The following is a 23,036-nucleotide window of genomic DNA, read 5'->3' on the forward strand; positions in this document are numbered from 1 at the left end:
ACATTTGAGCAGGGAATTTTCTGAAAACTGCATTTACACTCAAACATGATTTTTTCAGCTGATCAAAAGTTTAAGACCATAGTCTTTAAAAGCCAAAAGCTGTGCAAAAATCTGGATTCCATGTCATGTTCTGTGAAGTCTTTACACTGTCAAGACCTCCAGATGGCAAAAGCAAAAAAATTCACTGACTCTGAACGTGGCAGGATTGTTGAGCTGCATAAGCAAGGCCTCTCACAACGTGCCATTGCTGCTGAGGTTGGACGCAGTAAGACAGTCATTTTGCATTTTTTAAATGATCCTGAGGGTTATGGAACAAAAAGTCAAGCGGTAGACCCAAAAAAATTTCACCAGCTCTGAACCGCAGGATCCGATTGGCTGTCCGTCAAGACAAGGGACGATCCTCTACCCAAATTAAAGCCATTACTGGTGCCGACTGCAGCCCGATAACCATCAGACGGCATCTGCAAGGGAAGGGCTTCAGAAACAAAAAACGTCTTCAAAGGCCACGTCTTCTTCAACTCCACAGAATTGCCCGTTTGGACTTTGCAAGGGTGCACCAAACATGGGACATTGAAAGGTGGAAGAAAGTTGTCTTCCATGATGAGAAAAAGTTTTGGCTTGATGATCCTGATGGCTTCCAACGTTACTGGCATGACAGGGAGATCCCACCTGAGATGTTTTCTACACGGCACAGTGGTGGGGGCGCCATCATGATTTGGGGTGCGTTTTCCTTCAATGGAACAATGGAGCTTCAGGTTGTGCAGGGGCGTCAAACAGCAGCTGGCTATGTGGAGATGTTGCAGCAGGCATCCCTCATGACTGAGGGCCCTCGTCTGTGTGGTAATGATTGAGTTTTTCAACAAGACAATGCTGCAGTTCACAATGCCCGCCTGACAAAGCAGTTCTTCCAAGAATAACATCACTCTTTTGGACCATCCTGCATGTTCCCCGGATCTAAACCCAATTGAGAACATTTGGGGATGGATGGCAAGGGAAGTTTACGAAAATGGACATCAGTTCCAGACAGTGGATGCCCTTTGTGAAGCCATTTTCAACACTTGGAGCAATGTTCCCACTAGCCTCCTGGAAACACTGGCATCAAGCATGCCTAAACGATTGTTTGACGTCATCAACAAGAATGGTGGAGCTACTCATTACTGAGTCCTTTTTTTGGCACTTTGATTTCTGTTTTGGGGGGTTTTGGAGGTTTTTTGAGCTATGGTCTTAAACTTTTGATCAGCTGAAAAATCATGTTTGAGTATAAATGCAGTTTTTCAATTAATTCCCGCTCAATGTTTTTGTCTCTTATGCTGATTTCTTCTTTTAACATTGTGAAGCTCTACTTAGAACCTTCTTAAGATCCAATAATGCTAAATGCAAATTCTTGCAATTTTTTGACTGGTCTTAAGATTTTGATCAGGAGTGTATATTACTTGAAAATAATAACAAAACAATGTAATAATCTATCACAATAACTTCTGGGACCATTTGTTGTCCAGCAAAATTTGTCACTGTGACGGTCCTAATGGTGGTGTCAGAGTGATGTTCTGGGGCTTCTTTGCTTCTTCTCTTCCAACCAGCTTGTTGTAATTGATCGGACAATGAGTGGTGTACAGTACACCAGCGTGTCCACCTCCGAATGGTTTCTAACAGAATTTCTCAATTCCAGTCCTCAGGGACCACAGCCCTGCATGTTTTAGCTGATTCCCTTCTGCCGCACACCCGACTTGAATCAGTGGGTGATTAACAGGCTTCAGCAGCACTTGATGCCTGCAGAGAAGGTCATGCAATCATTGGAATCAGGTGTTCTGGAACAGAGCCACATGTGAAATATGCAAGGCAGTGGTCCCTGAGGACTGGAATTAAGAAACACTGGTTTAGAATAACACACTGAACTGTGGCATGACTTTAAACAGGCTGCTGTTGCTGGAAAACTGTCCAGTGTGGCCGAATTAACACCATTCAGCTACTCAAACTTTGATAATGGCTATTACTGCCATGGGTGATACAATCAGTGTATAGCTTGGAGGACAAATACTTTTTCATCTATGGTTGAGTTGGTTCAGATTGCTTCTTTTATGATAAGTCAAATCATTTGCTTCCTATATTTACTCAGGTTAAAATTTAGTTACTTTCAATCATTTAATCATCACAGTGCAGTGGAAAAGGAAATCTGTAGAGGGTTAAATCCTTTTTTTTAAGTGTGTTGCCCTTAACTGCGTTCCCGAAGAGGTGACAGTAATATATTGGCAAACAATAAGATAACATTTTGAGTCATTGAGCCATATGTATCATGTAATTTTATTTACATTGATTAAACTAATGTTGTGAACTAAGTTACATAATGTATTTAGCTAGTTTTTGAAACACTATAAAGGAGGTGATGCTTGCTAGCCTAATTTATAATTGTTGATAGTGCTGCATACTAATTTTTTTTTTTCTTGTCCAAATTTTTTAGTACTTCGCAAACTGACAGTGCATGGATTTCAGGATCCCCAACAGAATATGGAAGTAATGGTGAGCTGCGAGTTTTTTCAGTCTATATGCTTTAGAACCTCTCATTTTTCTGAAGCTTACATTTTCTGTAAATGTTCTGAGTTAAAAATATCTCCAATCAAACTGTACAAAATATGAATGGGTTATGATAATTGAAAGTGCCTTTAGCCTTGTTTTGACTTAAATAGTCAGGCGTCTGGTTTTTGCTCTTCACCCACTCTCAGTGGGAAGAAAGTTCCACTCCATTAAATTGTTAATTCATTTTAGTTTAAATCTGGTTTAAAATAATCCTCAGAATGTGCTTCAGTTTTCCTCAGAGCTGTGAGTTAATGAATTTGTCAGAAAAAATAGCTGTGCTTTCAACTCCAACTCCAAAAATTGCCTTTTCATTTTTGTTTCTGTGATTGAATAATTGAAGCTAGAATGATTAATGTTTACTGAAAGAGGCAAGGAATTGTAAGATACTTTTTTTACTTTAGTTTTTATGTGTACGGTGTCATACATTGTGAAGTTGTTAAATCGAAATCTCAAAGATTTTACCTGAAGCTTAATTTGGTTTAAAACAAGCAGTTCTAAGTAGCCTATGGAGTCATCTGTCCTGTTTTCGACAAAAAAAAAAAACAATCAGAGCTATTCAGTCATTAAATATTGATAAAAACCTTATGCTCTATTGTTCTTAGAGTAAACAGAAGTTTAAGAAACAGAAGTTTCTTAAATGCCTTAAATGTTCCTTAAAGATCTTAAATGATCTTGAAAACTTGGACTCTCTCTTTGTCTTGTTCTCCCAAGCTTTTTCCTCTCCAAATTGACATTAGAAATGAAACCTTAAATTTTGTTTGGCTGAAGTTTTGAGTGTTTACTTTTTATTCAGAATTTTTTGGGGGGTTGTACAACTGTGATTTCCTTTGGAACACAATCACTACTAACTAGTTAGCCTCCCTCAACCATACACAGCCCTTCATTTATTGTGCAGAATAGATTTGTTTAGTGTGCAGAGCGCTCAAATTGAAGTCTTCTAAACTACAAGCAGTGCAGCCATCAGCTTTTGTTTGGCACTGTTTCCTCTTTCCTGTTTACTCTTGAGTCTCCACTATTACGCTTTTTGTAAGAGGAGTCTTCACACATGACATAATCATTTCAGACAACCGAAGGCTGTTTTCCAATCACAGTAGTAAAAGCATTGATAGAAAACCACACGGCGGAAAAAATTACTGCAAATAATCAGACCGTTTTAACGCAAGCTAAATCGGTAAAGCACCAGGACAAGTTCTTTTTAAGACTTTTAAATGAGTTATCAATGCTTGATTTTTAAACAAGCACTAAAATATTGAAACAAAAATATATCAAACAAAAAACATGCTTTGCTCCTAAATAGGCATGTTAATTAAAGCTTGGCCTGTGCAGTTAATCACATTTTCTTAATTGAATTTTCTTCTCCAAAAGACCTAAAAAACACTAATCAACATAAAAAGATTACTCAAACAATTTTGCTGCTCTTATTTTGTTCATATTGCTTAAATGCTGTGTAAAAATATTCTTTGTGATTTCACCTCTGACCAAATTGTGATTATTTTTTATAATATTACGGTCCTTACTAGAAGCCTAAAATGGAAACTATCGAAGCATATATTTGCAATAATAACACCGTAGTTGTTTGTAATAAATTTAGCAATTTGTAGCATGTTTTACTATTAATTTTCTTGCTGTTTTTCATCCTATCTGGATTTTAGTGTTTTACCAGTGCAGGCATTAGCTTAGCACCAGTTCTTTGTTCTCACCACTATAACCACCAGTCCTATCACTGATAACCTGCCACAATGTCAATCGAGGAACATTATGGAGAACCATCAACAAATCCAAATTTTACTCTGATTGACTTTTACTCCCGAGTGAGTTTCACTTTTAACCTGCAGAATTTTTCTGTCTTGCTTCTTTGACTTATTGAAAATCCCTACAGAATCATTACTAATGGCTGTTGTAATCTCTGCTTTCTATCATCTCCCCCAAGTCATTTGTGCTGTAGCTGTGATCCTTCCTCTCCTACATTAACAGTGTTAGGAACTTTAGTTACTGGCTTAAATGGGGTTCGGGATGTGTGATTAATGACTCTGCTATTGACCTCGTGGCTGAACATTAATGCCGAATTAAAGAGAGAGTCCCTCGATCTATCATCTAATTTCTCATGCTAAGCTACTACAACAGCAGGCTACATAAAATTGATTCTCTTTCATACTGTGAAGCTCAGATTTTATTTATGTTCATAGGCAGAGAAGCAATTGTGCCCACGCGTGCGCTCACACACACACACAGTTTAAGTATACTATATCTACTTCCCTGCGTTACATGTTTAGCGATCATAATTCAGCTGCAGAATTGACGAAACTTATCTCAGTCTGTCTTCATTTCTTCCTTTTCAGGGTTTCCTGAATGCAGTGTTTGAAAGGCTAAAACAGTTCTTGGAATGCAGTGAGTACTTTCCTCTTTTTCTGACTTGAATCTTTGATCCTTTCCTTTCAGTAAACAAACACTTTGCATTTCTTCTAGCGAATGCAAAAGGGTTGCTTAAAATGGTTTGACATCCAGTTGGATTCTTATAAATCTGTAGTCTGCATATTATTGGTGTCAACTTAAAAGTTCAAATGAAACGAGACAGTTAGAGATGTTTTAGTTTACATGATTTCTAGCTTAAAGATGTGTCTTCATGTACAGTTGAGCACAAAAGCTATTCATTTGCCTGGTAAATTTAGATTTAAAATGGTCATTCAACCAAGAAAATTTGTCTCGAGTGGAAATGAGGCCAGTGTCTCTCACAGTTCAATTAAAAAAAAGGTTTTTAAATACATTCCATAAAAAAAAAATCATGTCAAATTATTCAGGCCTTGATAATATATTTGTTGCCTTTACAGCAGTAAAACCCAACTTATAATTGCTTCAGAGTTTTCTGCCTGTTTCCACTGATATTTTGATAATTTATCTTAAACCTCTAGTCTTTGCTGCCTTATGGACACGTATCATCACCACCATAAGTTTTAGCTATCTTCACAGATTTTATGTTAGATAATCGGGTCATGGCAGGGCCACTGGAAAATGTTTAAACACATGTTAAGAAAATCATAATCAAGATTATTTTAAAGCAGAATTTGTCAGAGCTATGCATATTTTTGGGTTTAACTGTATAAAGAGATTAAATTACATGACTTTAAATCTCATTATTATGTGAATTCTACTAATTAAATTTACTTTGAAGCCATTGGTGTCAGACTACAGGCATTGAATATACATGCATGTCACACATTTCACATTTTCATTTGTGGAAAGTAAAAGTTATGTATCCTTTTTCTTTCACTGCATACTTTAAATAGTACTACTCATAAAATACCCATTACAATATGCATTTTGTGCTTATATTGTTTTAAAGGGGAAACATTAAAAATGTAACTCTTTTTCAAGCCCTACAGAGCTGTAATCGTATATGTTTCACAAGGCATTCTTAAACATTTTTATTTATTTATATATTTTTTACTAACTTTAGGGTATTTTCTAAAACCAACTATTATGAGTTACAAGTTTTATACTTCTTTAAATTCTCATTGTGGGAAACATAGATATGTTGCCAAACAAAGTAGTCTAGACTTCAGGATTGCTAAAATCCACCTTTAAAGGTTCACTGTGCATTAGTCATAGTAATGTAGTTGGAGAAACAAAGTTCTGCTTTATTTTATTCATGCTTTACACATATCTTCATGGAAAGTGAGGAGTAAACGTATGATAGGTCTCTGATTTCTGGTTTAAACAATAGATTAATTCTGAACAGGGTTCAATGTTACATTTATTTGAATGTGCTACATACTAATTAAAAGCACCTCATGAACAAAGAACTCTGTTTCCACTTCATGAAAAACGTCAAATTGAATTGATATAAAAATTTCTCTTGTTGAAATCAAGGTGATTCTTATGTTTGACGAGTAATTTGAATTCACTTTTAGCGTTGATCTCTTTATCAGCAATACGTCTTTCTCGTTGAAGTTTAACCTCCAGTTTGTGCTTAAAATGTAGCTAAAGGAACAGAAAAAAAGATTTACGATATGAACGAGAACATCCAATAAATACTGTTCTGATGGCAGTGGAGGCAGGTTCAGGGCCCAGTTGGTATTTGGATTCTGCAGATAGGAAGAACGACAGGGAAGCTCCAAGCCTGGATCAGCAAGAAATATCAGCTGTGTTCAGTGTGATAAGGTCAGCTATATAAATGGTGTTTTTTTTTTTTTTTTGGGACAGTCTTTGTCGTCCATTCAGATGTCTGGGTCTCTCTTTTTAAGATGTTTGTCTTCCACTGAGATCACCTGTCCCTTTTCATCTGTCACTTTTTTTGTTAAAAGCTATTTTATAAAGCTCTGCATCTGTCAGAAATAAAGAATCCCCTTTCTTTCTTTTGTCATCTATTTCTGTTTTGATTGGTCGATTTGGATGGCTCAGAGTGTGACCGCTGTGACTTTGATGACTTTGCATCACGTCTGCTAACGTTGCTGCCTGTCACACCTGCAAATGGAGTTAAAACTGCACAGGCACAAAGTCGATACAATACAATAGTGTATTGATTTACATAATGCAGGATTTGGACAAAAATCAGGAAGAAGCTAACAAAGCATTCTGAGAGCCAGCTAGCGATAATACGGTGTCACCAGTGAGGAGCCTGATAGATTATATAATAAATCAAATTAAACATAGCGAACAGTTCACAGTTCACAATGATATGAAGAATCCTACAGAGACGGTCTTAGGAGTCAGTTCATATTGTGTTGGCAGTTTATATTAAAATGTAATTATCATTCTTCACTGGATAGACCAATGAGCACAAAAGTAACTGAAAAAACCAAGACGAACTGGTATTTATTAGCTACTTCAAAACTAAATTAATATCTTGATTTCTTCTGATCATTCCCTCTTTCCTCTTTCTTACACACACTATTACAGTGTGTGTGATAAAGGCTGCTGTTAATACTAATCCACACTTCATTACAGACTTGTTTTAATTAAGGTGTTGATGTCAGTGGTTTCAACTCAAATTCTGACATGCTTCAGGTTGTATTTATTGCTTAATTGTTGTTAAATTGAACATTTTTGTTTAAATTTCCAAAGTAGAGTAGGTTTTTACTAATATTTCCTTACAAATAAATTACAATCTGTATTGTCATTATCAAATAGGTCTTTAACCCCCTTTAACAAATAATAATAAATTAATAAACTTGTTAGTCTACTAATTAATCAACAAATGTGAACCCCATTAACCAGGATTTTAATATTTTTTGTATCATTATTTGATCATATTTTACAAGTTGTTGCTAATAGTCCAGATTAATTCAATAATTATTTTCTTAAAGGCATGTATCAAGGATGATACGCCTGACATTTTAGAGTTCAGCTTAAATAATTTTAAGTGAGAAGTATTTTGTTTTGAGTGAAACAACTCTGTATGTATGTTTCCTTTGTTTTTGACTTCAGGTCGGCAGGTTGGTTCAGAGAGCCCATGCAGAGAAAAGCTGGAAAAGACAATAATACTGTATACTAAAGTTGTAAGTAAGCCGAACTTAAATAGATGATAAACCATGGGTGGTTCTAACTGGAATTAGAAAATGTTTCACGGTTCTGCGTGTCATACTTTGCTTTTCTTGTTGCTTTACAGTTGTTAGATTTCTTGGAGGACCATGCGTGTGCATTCATTCCCCTGATCCAGCGCTCCCTGGAGTTTGCCGTTACCTACGTTTTCACACCTGCTGGGGAGGGAGTGACCTTCGAGCGCTTTATTGTTCAGTGCATGAACCTCATCAAGATGATAGTAAAGAACGATGCATACAAACCTGCCAAGAATATTGATGGTGAGTTGAGTTATAAAACAAGCCTTTATTTGCAAGGTGCACAAAGAAACACATCTCTTTGCTTCTTTTTTGGCATCTAAACCCTCTTTTTTAATTCATTTTTTTTTTAAATTACTGAGATGTCAAGAATAAAAAATAGGGGGATTTGTTGAAGCTTTTTAAGCTTCAACAAATCACACTTTGAGTTGGAAGTGACCTGGGATTTTTTTCATAACATTGAATTCATGAATTATGTCCATTGCTCTGGTTTTGCAAGACTTTTTTTTTTCCATTAGTTTTCTAGGATCAACCTAGATTTACCAACTTAAGATATATTCACAGAAACTTATGTTCTTCCAAAAGGAAAGACATGAATGGAGCCTTACAAAGTTGTTTTGGCAAGACTCTACTTAGTTTCCTCCAGCAACAAATACATTTAAATGATAAATTTTTAAAAAGTATGCAAATTTGGAATTAAAACTATGTAGAAACTATGCAACAGAATCTTAATAAACACGATTATGAAGATACCTTTTCATGAAGTGAATATGTTTTAGCTTTAATTCACATCTTTTTTCTAACATTCAACATGAATACATTATTTTCAAAATGACAAATTTGAAAGCAAACAATTTATTTATAGCACTGACTTCTCCCTCGCCTCTCCTGCCTAAAATGGACAATTATGAAATGGATACTTGCTGTTTTTATTGCGTTGTGAAGTAATTTAAATCTGATAATGTGCTTGAAAATGTAACAACAGAAAGGAAACATGTGTTGGATTATGTTAGTACAGTTTATGCATTATATTATGTCAACATGAATACATTTTTATGATTCTTGTTCTTAGTTCTTCTCTTTCTCTTCGCTAGAGAGTAAACCAGAAAGTCTAGAGGCTCACAAGATCAAGACAGCCTTCTTCACTCACCCCACGCTGACAGAGATCGGGCGCCGACTTGTCTCACACTATTTTCTCCTCACAGAAGAAGAATTGGCAATGTGGGAGGAGGACCCGGAGAGCTTTGGTGGGTTTCTTACACCCCTAAAAATATTAATCTAAACATCTGAGGTACCTAGACCTTTTTGGGATTGGCTAGGTTAATGTTTATCATTTGTTGATACAGTCGTCAGATCAAACTTTATTTAAACATTTCTGGAAAGTGTCTTATTGTATTAAATATTGAAAGAACTGGCGTTTGAAACAATACATCTATAAAAACTGAATAGATCTATATGGAGACTTTATAGAACTCAATAAATTTAGAGGTATGAGTTGTGACAGCTGGAAACTCCTAAACCTGTTACTGGAACTGATGGACTGAAAACTGAACCAGCATAAAGCTGAACCTTTGGCTGGAGAACTTTTTTTATTTAAAGTGTTATTCCTTGGCATTTTAAAATACTCGTTTTGCATTTTGAGACACTTGCAGTGAAATAACGAGGTTAAAGATCGTGACTCTACAGTTTCTTTGTGTTAAAGCACACAACCCTCTTACTAGTCTGATCATTTGTACACCTGCAAATTTGAGACCTCAAATGCTTGGTATCATAAAGTGGTTTGTTTTTTATGTGATAGAACTGGACAAATCTTGAAACGCACAAGGCTTTTGAGTTATCAAGCAGCAAAACCATATTTCTGCTGTCTAATAGATATAGTCTACATGAGGAAGTTTTAATATATACACATTTTTATCATCTTTATAGCTGTTGAAGAAACTGGTGGTGATTCATGGAAGTACAGTCTACGGGTAAGTTTATACAGATGTACTGATGTTTTGTTAATTATGTCAAGCAGAATATTCATTGAATGGCAAATAGATATATATATATATTATTAGGGCTGTTGTAAACGAATATTTTGGTAATTGATTATTTTTACGATTAATTGAGTAATCAGATAAAGAAAAAAGATCAAATAAAACATTGGTAAATCTGGCATTATCAACATCAGTCCAACTTTTCACATTTGAGCTTCCCTCACAAAAACTTCAGTAGTTTAAAAAATTAACCTGTAACAAGAATAGCTCGCTTTCTAATTTAACCTGAAGAGAAGTTGTACAAATATCTGAAATTATAATCAATTCAATAATAAAGAGGCAGGCTCACAAATACGCTTATGAAAAATGTCGTTAATGCATTCATCTTCAGTCAGTTTAATCGATGAACTCTTACCTTGCCCAGACATTTGTAGCTTTTGTGTTCATGTTGGCGACGGAATTCGACACCTTTGTTTGTCACATACAGAAACTCATCTACCAGCTACTTCCTGCCACAATGAGCTCCGCCACCCATTTGTTGAGACCTGGATGATATGAAATACATTTTCTGGTTTGCCCGTAAAGCTACACTTACGTTAATCATCTAATTTTCAGCCAACTGCTGTGTTCAGTTTATCCGCTCACCGACCTGCAGTGCTCTTCCCTACCGTTCTGCTGCATTTTGCTGAATGAATACTCTTCCTTTATACATAAAGGAACCCATGTCTGTTCAGTCTTTTGAGCTTTACTGTATTCATGAAAGGTACTTTATACAACACAAAGCACATCTTTTGGTTTGCTGAAGAAGCAGCAGAAATTAGGCTTGAGAAAAAGTTCTTACACCAAAATAGTTGAAAAACACACATTTTTATGTCCAATTCTTCTAATTTACTAGTTTATTTTGCATTTGGTTGCAAACTTTGTGTACTTAGTATTGCCATTAGCTCTCACTTGCAGCACAAGAGTAGAGGTGCTTAAATATAGCTGTAAAATTCAGTTATATTTTAATTAGAATTTTTTAGGTCGCCATGTTGCTGTGAAAATAATCTGAGCAAGTTGTCAGGTGCCAGTAGGGGGATAAAAGATTTACTGGTGTTTTAATTGAATTCTCAGAAAACATTTGAGGATTTGCTGCATTTCATTTTGTTTTCAGTAGATATATAAGAAACCTACAAAATAACAGTAAGCTGTGTTAGCATAGAAGATGTTGGGATTAATAACTGCTTAATAACTTTTCCTCTTTTTTCATTTAGCCTTGTACAGAGGTACTTTTTCTGGAAATCTTCCACAACTACAGCCAGACCCTGACACCAGTACTCCTGGATATGGTTCAGAATCTGCAGGGTCAGTGCAATGTTTAATCAATATTGTTTAATCAACACAGCATAGACTTCTATTAATGGCACAAATTTGGTCTGCTTTTCCAGTAATTTGTATAACAACCGAAAAGTTCAGCTTTAAAAAATTTAACCACTGCTTCTCATCTATGTTGTTGATATTGAGCATCACGGTTCATTTGGATCAGGAATATTTACATTTGTTTACTTGCTTTGTGTGAGAGGAGTCCCTGGGCTGCAATTCTGTGTTTATATGCATCATGTTTCATTTCATTTTGTGTTGTGTAGTATATGGAAGCATTGTCAGAAAAATTACAAGTAACTGAATAAATGAATTAGAATAAACAACATAATTAAAAACAGCTCTAAAGGTTTATCAATTGCATAACAATATAGTTTATTTCTGTAATGTGCAACAAACAATTGCCTTTATTTACCAATGCTGTGTTCCTCCACATAAATTCAGTTCCAAATTGCTTATTTCATGTTCATGTCTTGTTGTTTTGGTGACTTATTGTACATAAAAAAATGACCAAACACATGTCGTGGGTGGTCCCTGTATCTGAGACATGCAATCTGTAGGACTGTGAGGTTCCCAGGTGATTATCAGCATAACACCTGGCTTCAGCTCTCTGGTTTGTTAGTCATTCAACAAACCAGACACTGCTGCTGGTCTCCTGGGGGAAGTGGCATCTCACCCTTATCCTGTTTCTGAGGTAGCATAGGATTTACTCACATTGGTTTTTCACAGAAGTCTGCTTCCTCTGTCTAAAGATGGTCTCCCCCTAAAATGCAGTGGAAACAGGTTCTCCTGAAGTGAGAAAACAAACAAATAAACAAAAAAAACAACATTTATTTATTTGCAAACTTAATGGGGAAAAATGGACATAGAGAGAACATGCTGATAAGTTGACTTGAATAATATGGATTTAATGCTTTTAAGTTTAATATGATACATGGCACAGCATAAATTACACCTGGCAGAATATTTTGTTGCCATTTTACAATGTTTTAGCAGAACTTTTTCCTCTAAACTGCCATTTTTATATAAAGGTTTATTGTGTCTCTTCAGGCCCAACAAATGTGGAGGACCCTGTTCAGTTGCTGATGAAGGATGCAGGTTAGTTAAAGGTCTACTGATTTTCTTCAAGAATTGGTAATGGTTTGGCAAAAGAATATTGAGCCTGAATATTTTAAAGTCAATGTTTTCATCTTAAATGTGATAAACCTTTTGCAGTTCTTACTGTTGGGAATAAAAGACTTCTTCAAACCAATCCATATTTATACTAGCACTGACTGTCAACCTTATAACTTTTTTTTCTTGACGTTTTGTTCCTGCTTATTTTGGAATGTAAACCCAGAACTGCCACTTATTGAAAATTATGTCAAAAAACATGCAAGTTTCTACAGAGTGTCTCTGTTATATAGATAGTTTTAGACAATACCCTGACAGTTTAGGTGAAATGGTAAATACCGAATAAGATGATGAAACTATGCAAGCGGTAGTTTGAGAACTATTCATGCACTCAAAGAGGACTGACTTATTTACTTTCAACAAGGATGTAGAATGAAGTTGAAAAATACAGAATATTTTGCAATGGGATTACATCAGTGAATTTGTGGACCACAATAACTTGGAAAGTAGCTTTTCTATAAACCTATTGATTGGTTCATACCCTTAATATACAGCTGTCTGCTGTGTTCCTCAAACTTTATGAAGCTGTTCGTTTACTAATGTTCACTAACAAACCTCTTGAGACATTCGCAGAACATCTCTGTTTAGTACGAGTCTAAACATTAGATGCCAATCTGTTGCAGCAATTTTTATTTAGTTATCAAACTGAAGGAGTTTTTATACAAACCCAAGCCATGTCATTCAAACTTCTGTTTTTTTTAAACTTCCACAATTGTGCACTACTTCCTGTTGGTCTGTCAAATTATATTCCAATAAAGTACATTTATGTTTCTTGAGAAAATGTGAAAAACCTCAAGGAGTGTAAATATCCTTTTTTGCAAGATGCAGTTTATTCTACTTTGATTTCTGTGAGACTGTATTCTGATGGCAGTTACAAGTAGGAAAGCTGGTGTGTAAATTTTGTTGCATCGATCACAAAAGAGATTACATAATGTTTTGAAGCCCATGTCTAGTACTTATTTAGCTTTTTCCTGCAAGCACAAGGCATCCTTATCTGGTTTGTAAATATGTATTATTTCCTATAATTGGTGTAGTCTTTAGAGGTCTGCTCACATTGCAGCAAATGTTAATTCAATTCCTACAGTATGGGATGATATGTGTTGTCATTTTTAATTTGTGATTGTTAATTTGTGATAACTAATATAAGTTATGCACAGGGACCGTGCATAACTTATATTAGCCTTCTAATTTGTCATTTTTAAAGGCCACTTGGGCAGAGTTACCTTCCACTCCCCAAAATAATGTTCATTAGAAGTGAGCAAGTGTAGAGGAGCAGACCATTAGCCACCTGAGATGCTTACTTTTGAACCACTATAAATGCAAATGTTTTCAACATCTCATCCTATGTAGTCAAAATAATGTTAATCTGTGGACCAGAAATTAATTTTAAAGCATCTCCAGGGCAAATTAAACTGGGAGAAGACATGGTGCTAAGTCAAAGCAATGCACAGTGTTGGATTTAGCTGTCCAAAAAAGATGGATGGTGCAGATTAGTACATTGTAAAATTTTAAAGTGCAGATGCAGCTAAAATGATTCTTTTTTCTCAATAATAGTTGTAAATGCTGCAGATACTTCTAAATAGCTTAATGAAAATATTATAATTTGTGTTATAGTTTGTGGCCAGTCTATATAATTTGATGTATTATTTTATACATATTCTGATATTTTAAGATATTTATTTTAATTTTTTTGGTCACTTATGAAACACAATCAGGCTTAGTTATCAGCTAGGATGTTATCAGTGACTAAATGTAAAATAAGTACAAGTGTCTTATTTAGACAAAATTGTTCAAAATGCGTGGTGGTCTTTGTTTTTTTGATCCATCTATGTTTGTTGTCCTCCCCCATTCCTTTTCTTTCTACAATGAGTAACTGATGAAAGTCAATGCTCTTGATTCTAATGGATTTCAGTACATTTTGACAATGTTGTCTTTTGCTGCATGGTTGGAAGTGACCGTTTGACGTAACACAATTTTCTGTTTCATTTCAGTTTACAATGCAGTGGGGCTGGCAGCCTATGAACTGTTTGACAATGTGGACTTTGACCAGTGGTTCAAGAATCAGCTTCTTGGAGAGCTGCAAGTCAGCCATCACAGGTATTTTTTGAGAACAATTGTTAACAACCTGAACTATTATTCTGTATATGTATAAAAGATGAAAAGTGGGTAAATAATTTCCTCCTGAAATATGTACTTTCTACATATTTTGTGGTTGCCTCTCTTACTGAAACATTTATTTGTCTTTTTTGTGATATTCATGTTTGTGTCAAAAATGAAACCTGAAACAGCTAAGCATTTTTTATTTGGTTCTTTAGATTAGTTTCTCTCATTTAATTTTTATTTTTTGTTGCCGATATCTGATTTGTTACAAATTTAACTTTAAGGGTAGCTCATGTTAATTAACTGTTAACCTTTTACAGCCACTGATTGTAGCCAGTAACACACTGAAGGCATGCCAAAAGCGCATAAGTAACAAGCTAAAATTCAGCTGCTGTCAAGTTAATATTAATGACTGCATATTTTTCCTTTTAAATGGCTCGGTGCAAGTAGTGACTGCATGCATCAGAACAAGCTCAACTCACTCAGGCAGGTGAGATAAAAATGGATTTATTAATTGGATTGTGAGAAGTCAATGCACCCCTGTTAAATTCCCAGGAGACCTTAATAAATGTATTTCCCACATTTCTTTCACATTTTATGATAGTTATGGTGTATAAATTAGCAAAAGAACAAATTGTTTGGGAAATGTATGTATTGAAAAGAACTTGGTGACTTAAGTGTTTTGAAGGGTCTTGTAACTTGAAATTGGAAGAGGGCTATGGAGAGCAGCTATAAGTATGGATTTAAGGATCCACAGAGAGCTGCTTGATGAATTTATTTGAAGAAAATGAGAGAAGGAGCAGCAAAAGGCATGGTGGTGTGTTTGAAATCATGAACAAAGAAGTGCCCTTCACTCTCGGCACCCAAAATAAACAAAACAAAAAGCCTAGAGCACTTGGAAGGTCGTTCACTCTGGTTAGTGTTGACGTCAGAGAGCAGGGATGTTGATGTCACCCACGCTGTCCAGGTGTGAACAAACCCTTGACTTTTTACACATGTCCCTATTTCTTTCTTCTCTCTGAAGGTTCACCTCCACCTCCTTTATTTTTTTGATGCCATGTGTGGACAAAAACAATCAAGCTCATTAGCAAACATTGTTTGATTTAAGAGGAAAGCAACTGTTTGAAGTGGAAACTGGAAAAGGGAAAAGTTTGCACTTGGAAAAAAATGATTTGTGTTTCAAGGCTATGCCAAATAAGTTGCTTCGTTTGGTGTTTTTTTTTGTTTTAATTAATTTTATTTTTCTAAAGCTCTGGTTTGAGTTTGTTCAGTGAGTTTTCTCTTCCAGTAACTCACACATCGCACCGGAGACACTCTGGAGGGGCTTCTGCATTTTCCCAAAAATTTTCTTTCTCTGTTTTGTCTTCTGTTCTCTTATCACTGTTTTGATACTTGAATATTATTCGTTTCACCCACTTTTTCTTTGTCTGTAATACAGATTTAAACAATATGTCAGTTTTTCCAGTGCATTCATGTATTCTTTGAACCATCTCTTGCCATTGCTCCATTGTTGAGGAACTCTGTTGTACTGACTTCACTCAGACTATTAACTTTATACTTATCAGATACCATTTTATAGCAACATCTGCTATATTCAGACTACATTGGTATAACAGGATGCCATGATACAAGAGAACATTTTCAACACTATTTTGTTGGATAGTATATCCTTCTCAAAAAGTGGAGCATTTCATGTTGTAGTGCTTGATATCACTACAGCATGTACTACATCAGATTTATTATTTTTAATCACAAATTTCTTGGTTATGCCCAAATTGCTTAAATCTTTTTTTCAGATTTTCTGGTCAGTTCTGTACAAATGAAAGCATGTTGGTTAGTGGTCCACATTAATGGGAATAAACAGTTGGGCTTAAATGGACAGCCTTTTCCCAATTAAAGGGGAGTATAAATTAAAAGTGCATGTACTCAAAAAAAGTTGTCTTATGATAACTTTAGCTTTGACCTCTTTAACCTTCTAATCTCATTAGCCAATGGAGTTGCATATTTACCAAAGCAAACACACTAATTGGTGATTAAAGGAAAGACAAGTTTAGATTTAAACTTTGTTTTGTTACTTGCTGTGAAAACTGTTTATGTTTGCAGTTTCATGTCATTGCTATTGACAACGGGGCACGACTCTTGTAGAAATTATTTCACAAGACCAAAATATTTTTATGTTATGGAAGTGAGTTTCTTTTCTTTTTTTTTTATTTTTATCAAGACTGCCACATTTTTTCCCCTTAAACACCTTTTGATTTCAGTGTTGAGAACTGCTATATTTGGCTATTTATCAGTTTTACAACATGAATGTTAAACAGTGGCGTGTTTGATGAGCTCCGTCACAAGAGAACCTTGATTTCTGATTGTAATCAGAAACTTAGCATTTTCTGTTGCATATGTATGTTTAAGCCTCACCTTCATGTACCTTCCTCTAACTGCACATATTTTCAGTGTTGGTGCACAATTTATTCATATTTGTATTTCAGCTCCTTATAAAGGGTATAGTATACTTTAAATATTTTCAGATGACTCAATAAAAAGTTCAATTTATTTATTGATCATGATCTCCAATAGCTGTGTGTGGAGCAGTACATTTAAGTTGTGTATATTTAATTAACTTTCAACCAGATGTTAGATAAATTTGTGGTCATCAATTTGTTCAAATAATTCTCATCTCATACAGTTTTCGAAAAGTAGTTCCTAGTGAAAATGGAAAAATTCTTACACTCTAAGAATTAGTGCTTAAGGTGTATGCATTTTACAAAAATGGATTGCTTGTAAGACCAGGCAATATACTTGCAATAACAAATAGCTTAAAACCCATTCTGACTATTTTTAGTAATAGATTGTAGGATTATGACTACATGTCTCTTTCTACACAGTAGTCAGAGCCCACAATTACTTCTTAGTTTATATAGTGCTGTTCTAGTCACACTGATCACTCAATGCACTTCACTCACTCACTTGTGCACCGATTTATGCACCCATTATGATGATTGGTAGGCAACTTGGATCTAAGTTCTTCTCCCAGGGGCACCTCAACATGTGGTCGGAGGAAACTGTGGTCCAGAACTGTATCTTCTACCACAACTGTATGACACACAATGTATTTTAAAAGACATTGCAGAAAGATGCTCAAATCATTGGTAGCAGTGGTGTACCGGAGTTGTGCTTACCTGCTGATCAAATTATGTGATGGAAGTGAGTTGCATAGCAGAGGTGTACAGATGCACAAGACTAATAATGTTATTGAGCCGCATTCAGTGGCACAAGTATCAGGTTTTACTCCATTGTTAATTTTTTGCATTTTGTGTTATGCTTCACCTTGTTGTGGAGGACAAATCAAAGGAAAGCTATCTTTAAACTAAAAGTTCTTCCTCCATACTTTTTTTTGTCTGTAGAAATGTTATTGAACTCATTGTTTTCCACTACATGCAGATTAATATATCTTGTTGTTCTTCCCACTCCAGCCTGAATATTTTATGCAAGTAATTCATCAGTACTGACTTCCTCTTTCTGTTGTGATATTAGTAATGGCTAATAAATGGGAGCAGCTTCATGGCTGAAATATATACCCAACTTTGGAAAATTTCATGAGAAGCAGAATAACAATAGCTTTTTTGTCTTTTTCAGAAGCCACACTCAAAGCAGATTTTTCTTTTCCTTTTTTTTTTCCTTTTTGGCCGCCTCGCTTGCCTGGTGCACATTTGTTGCTCTTAGCAGAACAATCCCAGCTGCTCTGCTGTCTGCTGTTCTTGGCCCGTTGGGTGATGGCTGTTAGAGGCTTTATTACAACATGTTTGTTGTGATCTTCACATTTTTTTTTCATATTCACATCACACAACAGTAGAATGTAAACATCTGAAGTAGAAAATTTAGTTTTAATGTTGCATTGATTTGGACCAAACTTCTGCTCCTGCAAAGTTTGTGGAGCCAAATTCGTCTCTGCTCACATTTCGCTTATGACAGGTGTGATTCTGTGTCCTTGGCCAAGGATATCCTTGAAGCCCTATTGATTTGTATTCTTCTCATCACGTCCAGTTGTGAATCAATTCATGGGACATTTTTGTGATATTTGTTGATCTTTCTTGTCCTCACCTATCACCATCGACAATCAATAAATATAAAAACTCAGGTCAGTTCACTGTTTTGACATTGAATGAAGAAGAGCTTCTTTTATGAAGTCCATTCCGCCTAAACTGCTGTATTTTGCACTAAAGCAAGTCTTGGGTTCCAGGCCAAACTGATAATTTTACTGAGCCTTTTTCTAATAAGCTACCAGAATTGCAGAGGTAGTAAAATTTAAAGGTGATGCAAAACAGTGTTTTGGCAATTTGATGAAGGTGATGGCATTTAAATAAGTGGCTATATGACCTTCACTCTTTCTCTGCAGCTTTGTGGAGAAATGAGTCATGGGCTTGTTGGCTTTCCTGCCCAATTAAGAAACAGACGAAAGACTGTGACATATTTTCACAGGTTTGTGTTTACATGTAGAGGTGACTACAAGTGCAGTTCAAAACGCCATCAGCTGTCAATGTAATTTTTATTGTAAAGCTACATATAGAGCCATTTATAATTTACATTTGTGGACAAATCTTTGTTGGTATGTAAAGGATAATCCCTGGATGCCTTTTCATTGCATTATTATATATCTCCCAAAGGTAAATTACCTTCTGCAAAAGTGCCACACTGTCAAGATTCACAACCAATCAGTAAAAGCAGAAACTGTTTGAGTTTCTTTATGAACATTAAATCTTAGATAATAAGTACGTAGATGTAGGCAGTACGACTGCCTTACCTGTTTGATTCTTTTGCATGGTATGACACTGATAGCTGATCATGATCGTTGTATCTGGGAAAACACTGAATGCACAAGCTCCTTGGGAAGTATACTTAACCAAAATCTCATACTAATCTAATAAAAATTGTATTTGTATACAATTGTACATTATATGCAGTACAATGTACATGACCTTACTATAACTGACATGGACCTTTTTACAGTAATAAGAAGGAGCTTTTTGTGTCACCTTCACAGCCTGTGGGATACAGATGGAGTGTTTCATCATTCTACTGTCAGCATTTTGACATTGCCTTTTGCAACTTGACCTTTTTGTGGCAGAGATGGCCGCTCTCCTGGGTGACAAGTGTATGCTGTAAAATTAGTCCGTAGTGGTTCTCTTCATCATTTCATTACATCTAGAAATTGACACTGGATTGACTTACTTTTTGTTTCTTGTTTCCTATTGCAAACATAAAGCACAGTAATTGAGTTTCGAATGTTTGCAATGGGAAAAATGAAATTGAAAGCGAGTGGGGAAAAAAACCCCAACACATTGACCTTTTAAATTCATTCAGTTACACCGGCTGTAGTTTCCATAGGTTTTTAAATGAGTGAGCCAAATCTGTTGAAAGACCCAGACTGAAAAAGTTTTTTTTATTTTCTGTAGACATTTTGGCTTGCAGCTTAGGACATAATTAAATCAGTTTATTTTTATTTTTCTGCTTGAAAATAAAGTCCCATTAAATCAAATACTCAGACATGTCAGTTATTTTTCAAATTCACAAACATTACTGTAAATATTCTAAACATTTTCTGTGCTGAGACCATATTTTTAATCTTAAGCATATATTGGAATTAATAAAAGTAGTTTTCCATTCCCATATTGTCAGGCAAGTCTGATAATCAGAATGCTTTTTTTTTTTTTTACTTAAAACCATCCTGATGTAATGCTGGATTTTTGCTCTCTACCAGTGCATTCTCCAAATCTGAGCAAAATATTCTGAAGGAAAGGTCATATTATGTTAAGATCATGTAGAAATTGGGTTTTTTCTTCCTGTTTAGTTCATATTTTGTCCATGGATTGTGCATGCGTTTCCTCAGAGTGATGAGCAGGGATTCTGACAGCTTTGTGAAGTTATGTGGGAGGACAAGTATGGTGTAGATGAGTCATGTCTGACCTGTGACTGATAGACAGAACCCCTGTCAGGTACTCACCTCTGTCTACTTTCCCATTCTTTTGCTTCCATTACACCACACTGTGCTAAAATTAACATTACCAACTGCAGCCTCCACAGCTGCAGCAGGTTCTACAATAAGTATTGCTCATTTTCAACATAAGACTATCAATGTAAAATACAGCACAGTAATCTTTTTAATGTAGCCTTGAAGACCTGTCATTGTGTAAAAAATTGAGTGCAGAAGGCTGAGGGCACATCATGTCTTTTGTGTAATAGCGCCTAAAAAACCATAATTTCTGAATTGAGTCAGAAAATTTAAAAAATATCTTTTTAGTCAGACATCTGGGTTGTAAATTTGAAGGTACACTGCAAGTCTGGAGTTTAATTGCATTTCTATACAGTGTTTCTGTGGAACATTTCATTCATCAAATGATGTTCAAATAAGAAACCAACATGTTAAGAACAATCATTTCTAAAAATTTTCAAAGTACATTCAATTACATGTTTAGTAGACAGCTATTTGATATAAAAAGTAAGACATGCAATGGGAACAAAGATAAATTTACAGAAAATGTTTATAAACGCCAAGTAAAATAAATATATGTGCATAAAGATAAAACTAAAGTAGAGATGTTCAACTAAAAGCCAGGCTAAAATGCTTTAAAAGAATGGACAGAAATAAGATATTGACTTGTATTAATGGAAGCACTCTACAAGTACTATAGTTTTAACATCTGTTAGTATTAATAAAATCAGAATGCACCATAAATCCAACTTTTTTTTCCCCCCGTTTTCTTTTAGAGTAAATCCTTAACTTGTCTATGACATCACTAATAGATCAAAACATTCCTAAGTTATTCTAAATTTGGTCCTTTGAGGTCACAGCATCACAAAAAAGACAATTTTGCTTTGTAGAGATTATTGGATATCCTGGTAAAGAAATAAAAAGGAATTTCAAAATTGTATTTGGTTTATTATTGGTGATAATTGTTGATTGGTATTGTAACATTTAGATTTTAAAATGTTTTTATAAGTAAAAAAAATCTTCTAATCATATCCATCATAAACCAGCAATGAACTTTCAAAACACTTGTTATCTAGGAGCAATGAGTCATGCTGCTGTTTAGACTCTCCTGGATAACCTAGTGTCTGGTTTCTTTACTCTGTCGATATTTGACAAGAGACCAACAACAGTGTTATCTCCCATCAGTTATCTTCTCATTTTTCAGTCAATTCGTTCCTCTATCCTATCATTTTTGTCGAGGTGGTCCCTTGACACATTTTCTGCTTCAGAATTTAAAAGGGCAGATACTCTGGGACACTCGCCCAAAACAACTGTTGAGAAAAAAATAAACATCACTACTAGACATGCAGTGTAGAGTGATCTAATTCCTATCACACACCAGGCCCAGACGGGCATCTAAAGCCTTCTGGTTTTCCAGGGTTATTTCCTTTGTTCAGTGTTTTTTTTCTGTTGCAAGTGTCCCTCCGGCTCCTACTACCTTACTGTAATGCCTTCGTTTTAAAACACTAAACAGGTTAATAAATTAACTTTTTTCAACCTTTTCTACATTACCATATTCTCTTTGTTGTTTTCTAAACGATATTATGTGTAGAGAAATATTCCGTTGGCATCAGGTTTCTGTCCAATACTTTATTTCTAACTTTTTGTGTTGGATTTCCCATAGGGTGATATACGTAGTTAATATGTGTAATCAGCTCCTTCTGCTATATGTGGATTAGTTATTTACAGTCAAATCCAAAATTACTTTTGGTTGGCCATGAAACAGGCTATTTTCGTAATAGCTGACATGTATAGTGAGGTTGCTCTTTTTTATAAAAAAAAAATCAACAAAATAAATGTTTTTATGTTCTCTTTATATATTATTAAAATAACCTCTGTACATGTAATTTTATGAAATCCATACTTTCTATAACTATCCCATACACAAATATTGATCTTTTTGATTCATTGTAACTAGAAGTGAGCTCATGGCATTCTCCCCTTTTCCAGGTACAAACTGATACGAAGACGAGTCATCTGGCTAATAGGGCAATGGATCTCCGTCAAATTCAAATCTGATCTTCGACCTTTGCTCTACGAGGTGATCTTAAGCCTCTTGCAGGATCCAGACCTAGTGGTAAGCAAACTGCACACACAGTTTAGCTTGACTTCTAGAAAATGATGCGCTTGTAATGAGTGGAATTGCAAATGAATGTGGAATGCAAGTTATGGTTGTCCAACATTTGTTTCTGATACTGACAAAGTGATTTAAATGTTTGTCTCTGAACATTTTTTTTAAAGTTGATGATATACATGGACTTTGTTTAAACA

The 23,036-nt window shown here is 35.2% G+C and overlaps 1 protein-coding gene across 1 annotated transcript in view; it reads left to right on the forward strand.

The window, feature by feature from the left end:
- ipo11 (importin 11) overlaps positions 1–23,036 on the forward strand; it is a 100,756-nt gene that overhangs the window by 16,634 nt on the left and 61,086 nt on the right. Inside the window, exons 7-16 of the mRNA XM_055039850.1 lie at positions 2,459–2,517; positions 4,914–4,962; positions 7,999–8,069; positions 8,180–8,372; positions 9,224–9,376; positions 10,056–10,099; positions 11,362–11,452; positions 12,518–12,565; positions 14,632–14,737; positions 22,716–22,842. Of these exons, the coding sequence (XP_054895825.1) occupies positions 2,459–2,517; positions 4,914–4,962; positions 7,999–8,069; positions 8,180–8,372; positions 9,224–9,376; positions 10,056–10,099; positions 11,362–11,452; positions 12,518–12,565; positions 14,632–14,737; positions 22,716–22,842 (941 nt within the window). The remainder of the gene's footprint in view (positions 1–2,458; positions 2,518–4,913; positions 4,963–7,998; positions 8,070–8,179; positions 8,373–9,223; positions 9,377–10,055; positions 10,100–11,361; positions 11,453–12,517; positions 12,566–14,631; positions 14,738–22,715; positions 22,843–23,036) is intronic.

Source organism: Poeciliopsis prolifica, unplaced genomic scaffold, assembly GCF_027474105.1.
Source record: "Poeciliopsis prolifica strain line A6 unplaced genomic scaffold, Auburn_PproV2 SCAFFOLD014, whole genome shotgun sequence".
NCBI lineage: Eukaryota > Metazoa > Chordata > Actinopteri > Cyprinodontiformes > Poeciliidae > Poeciliopsis > Poeciliopsis prolifica.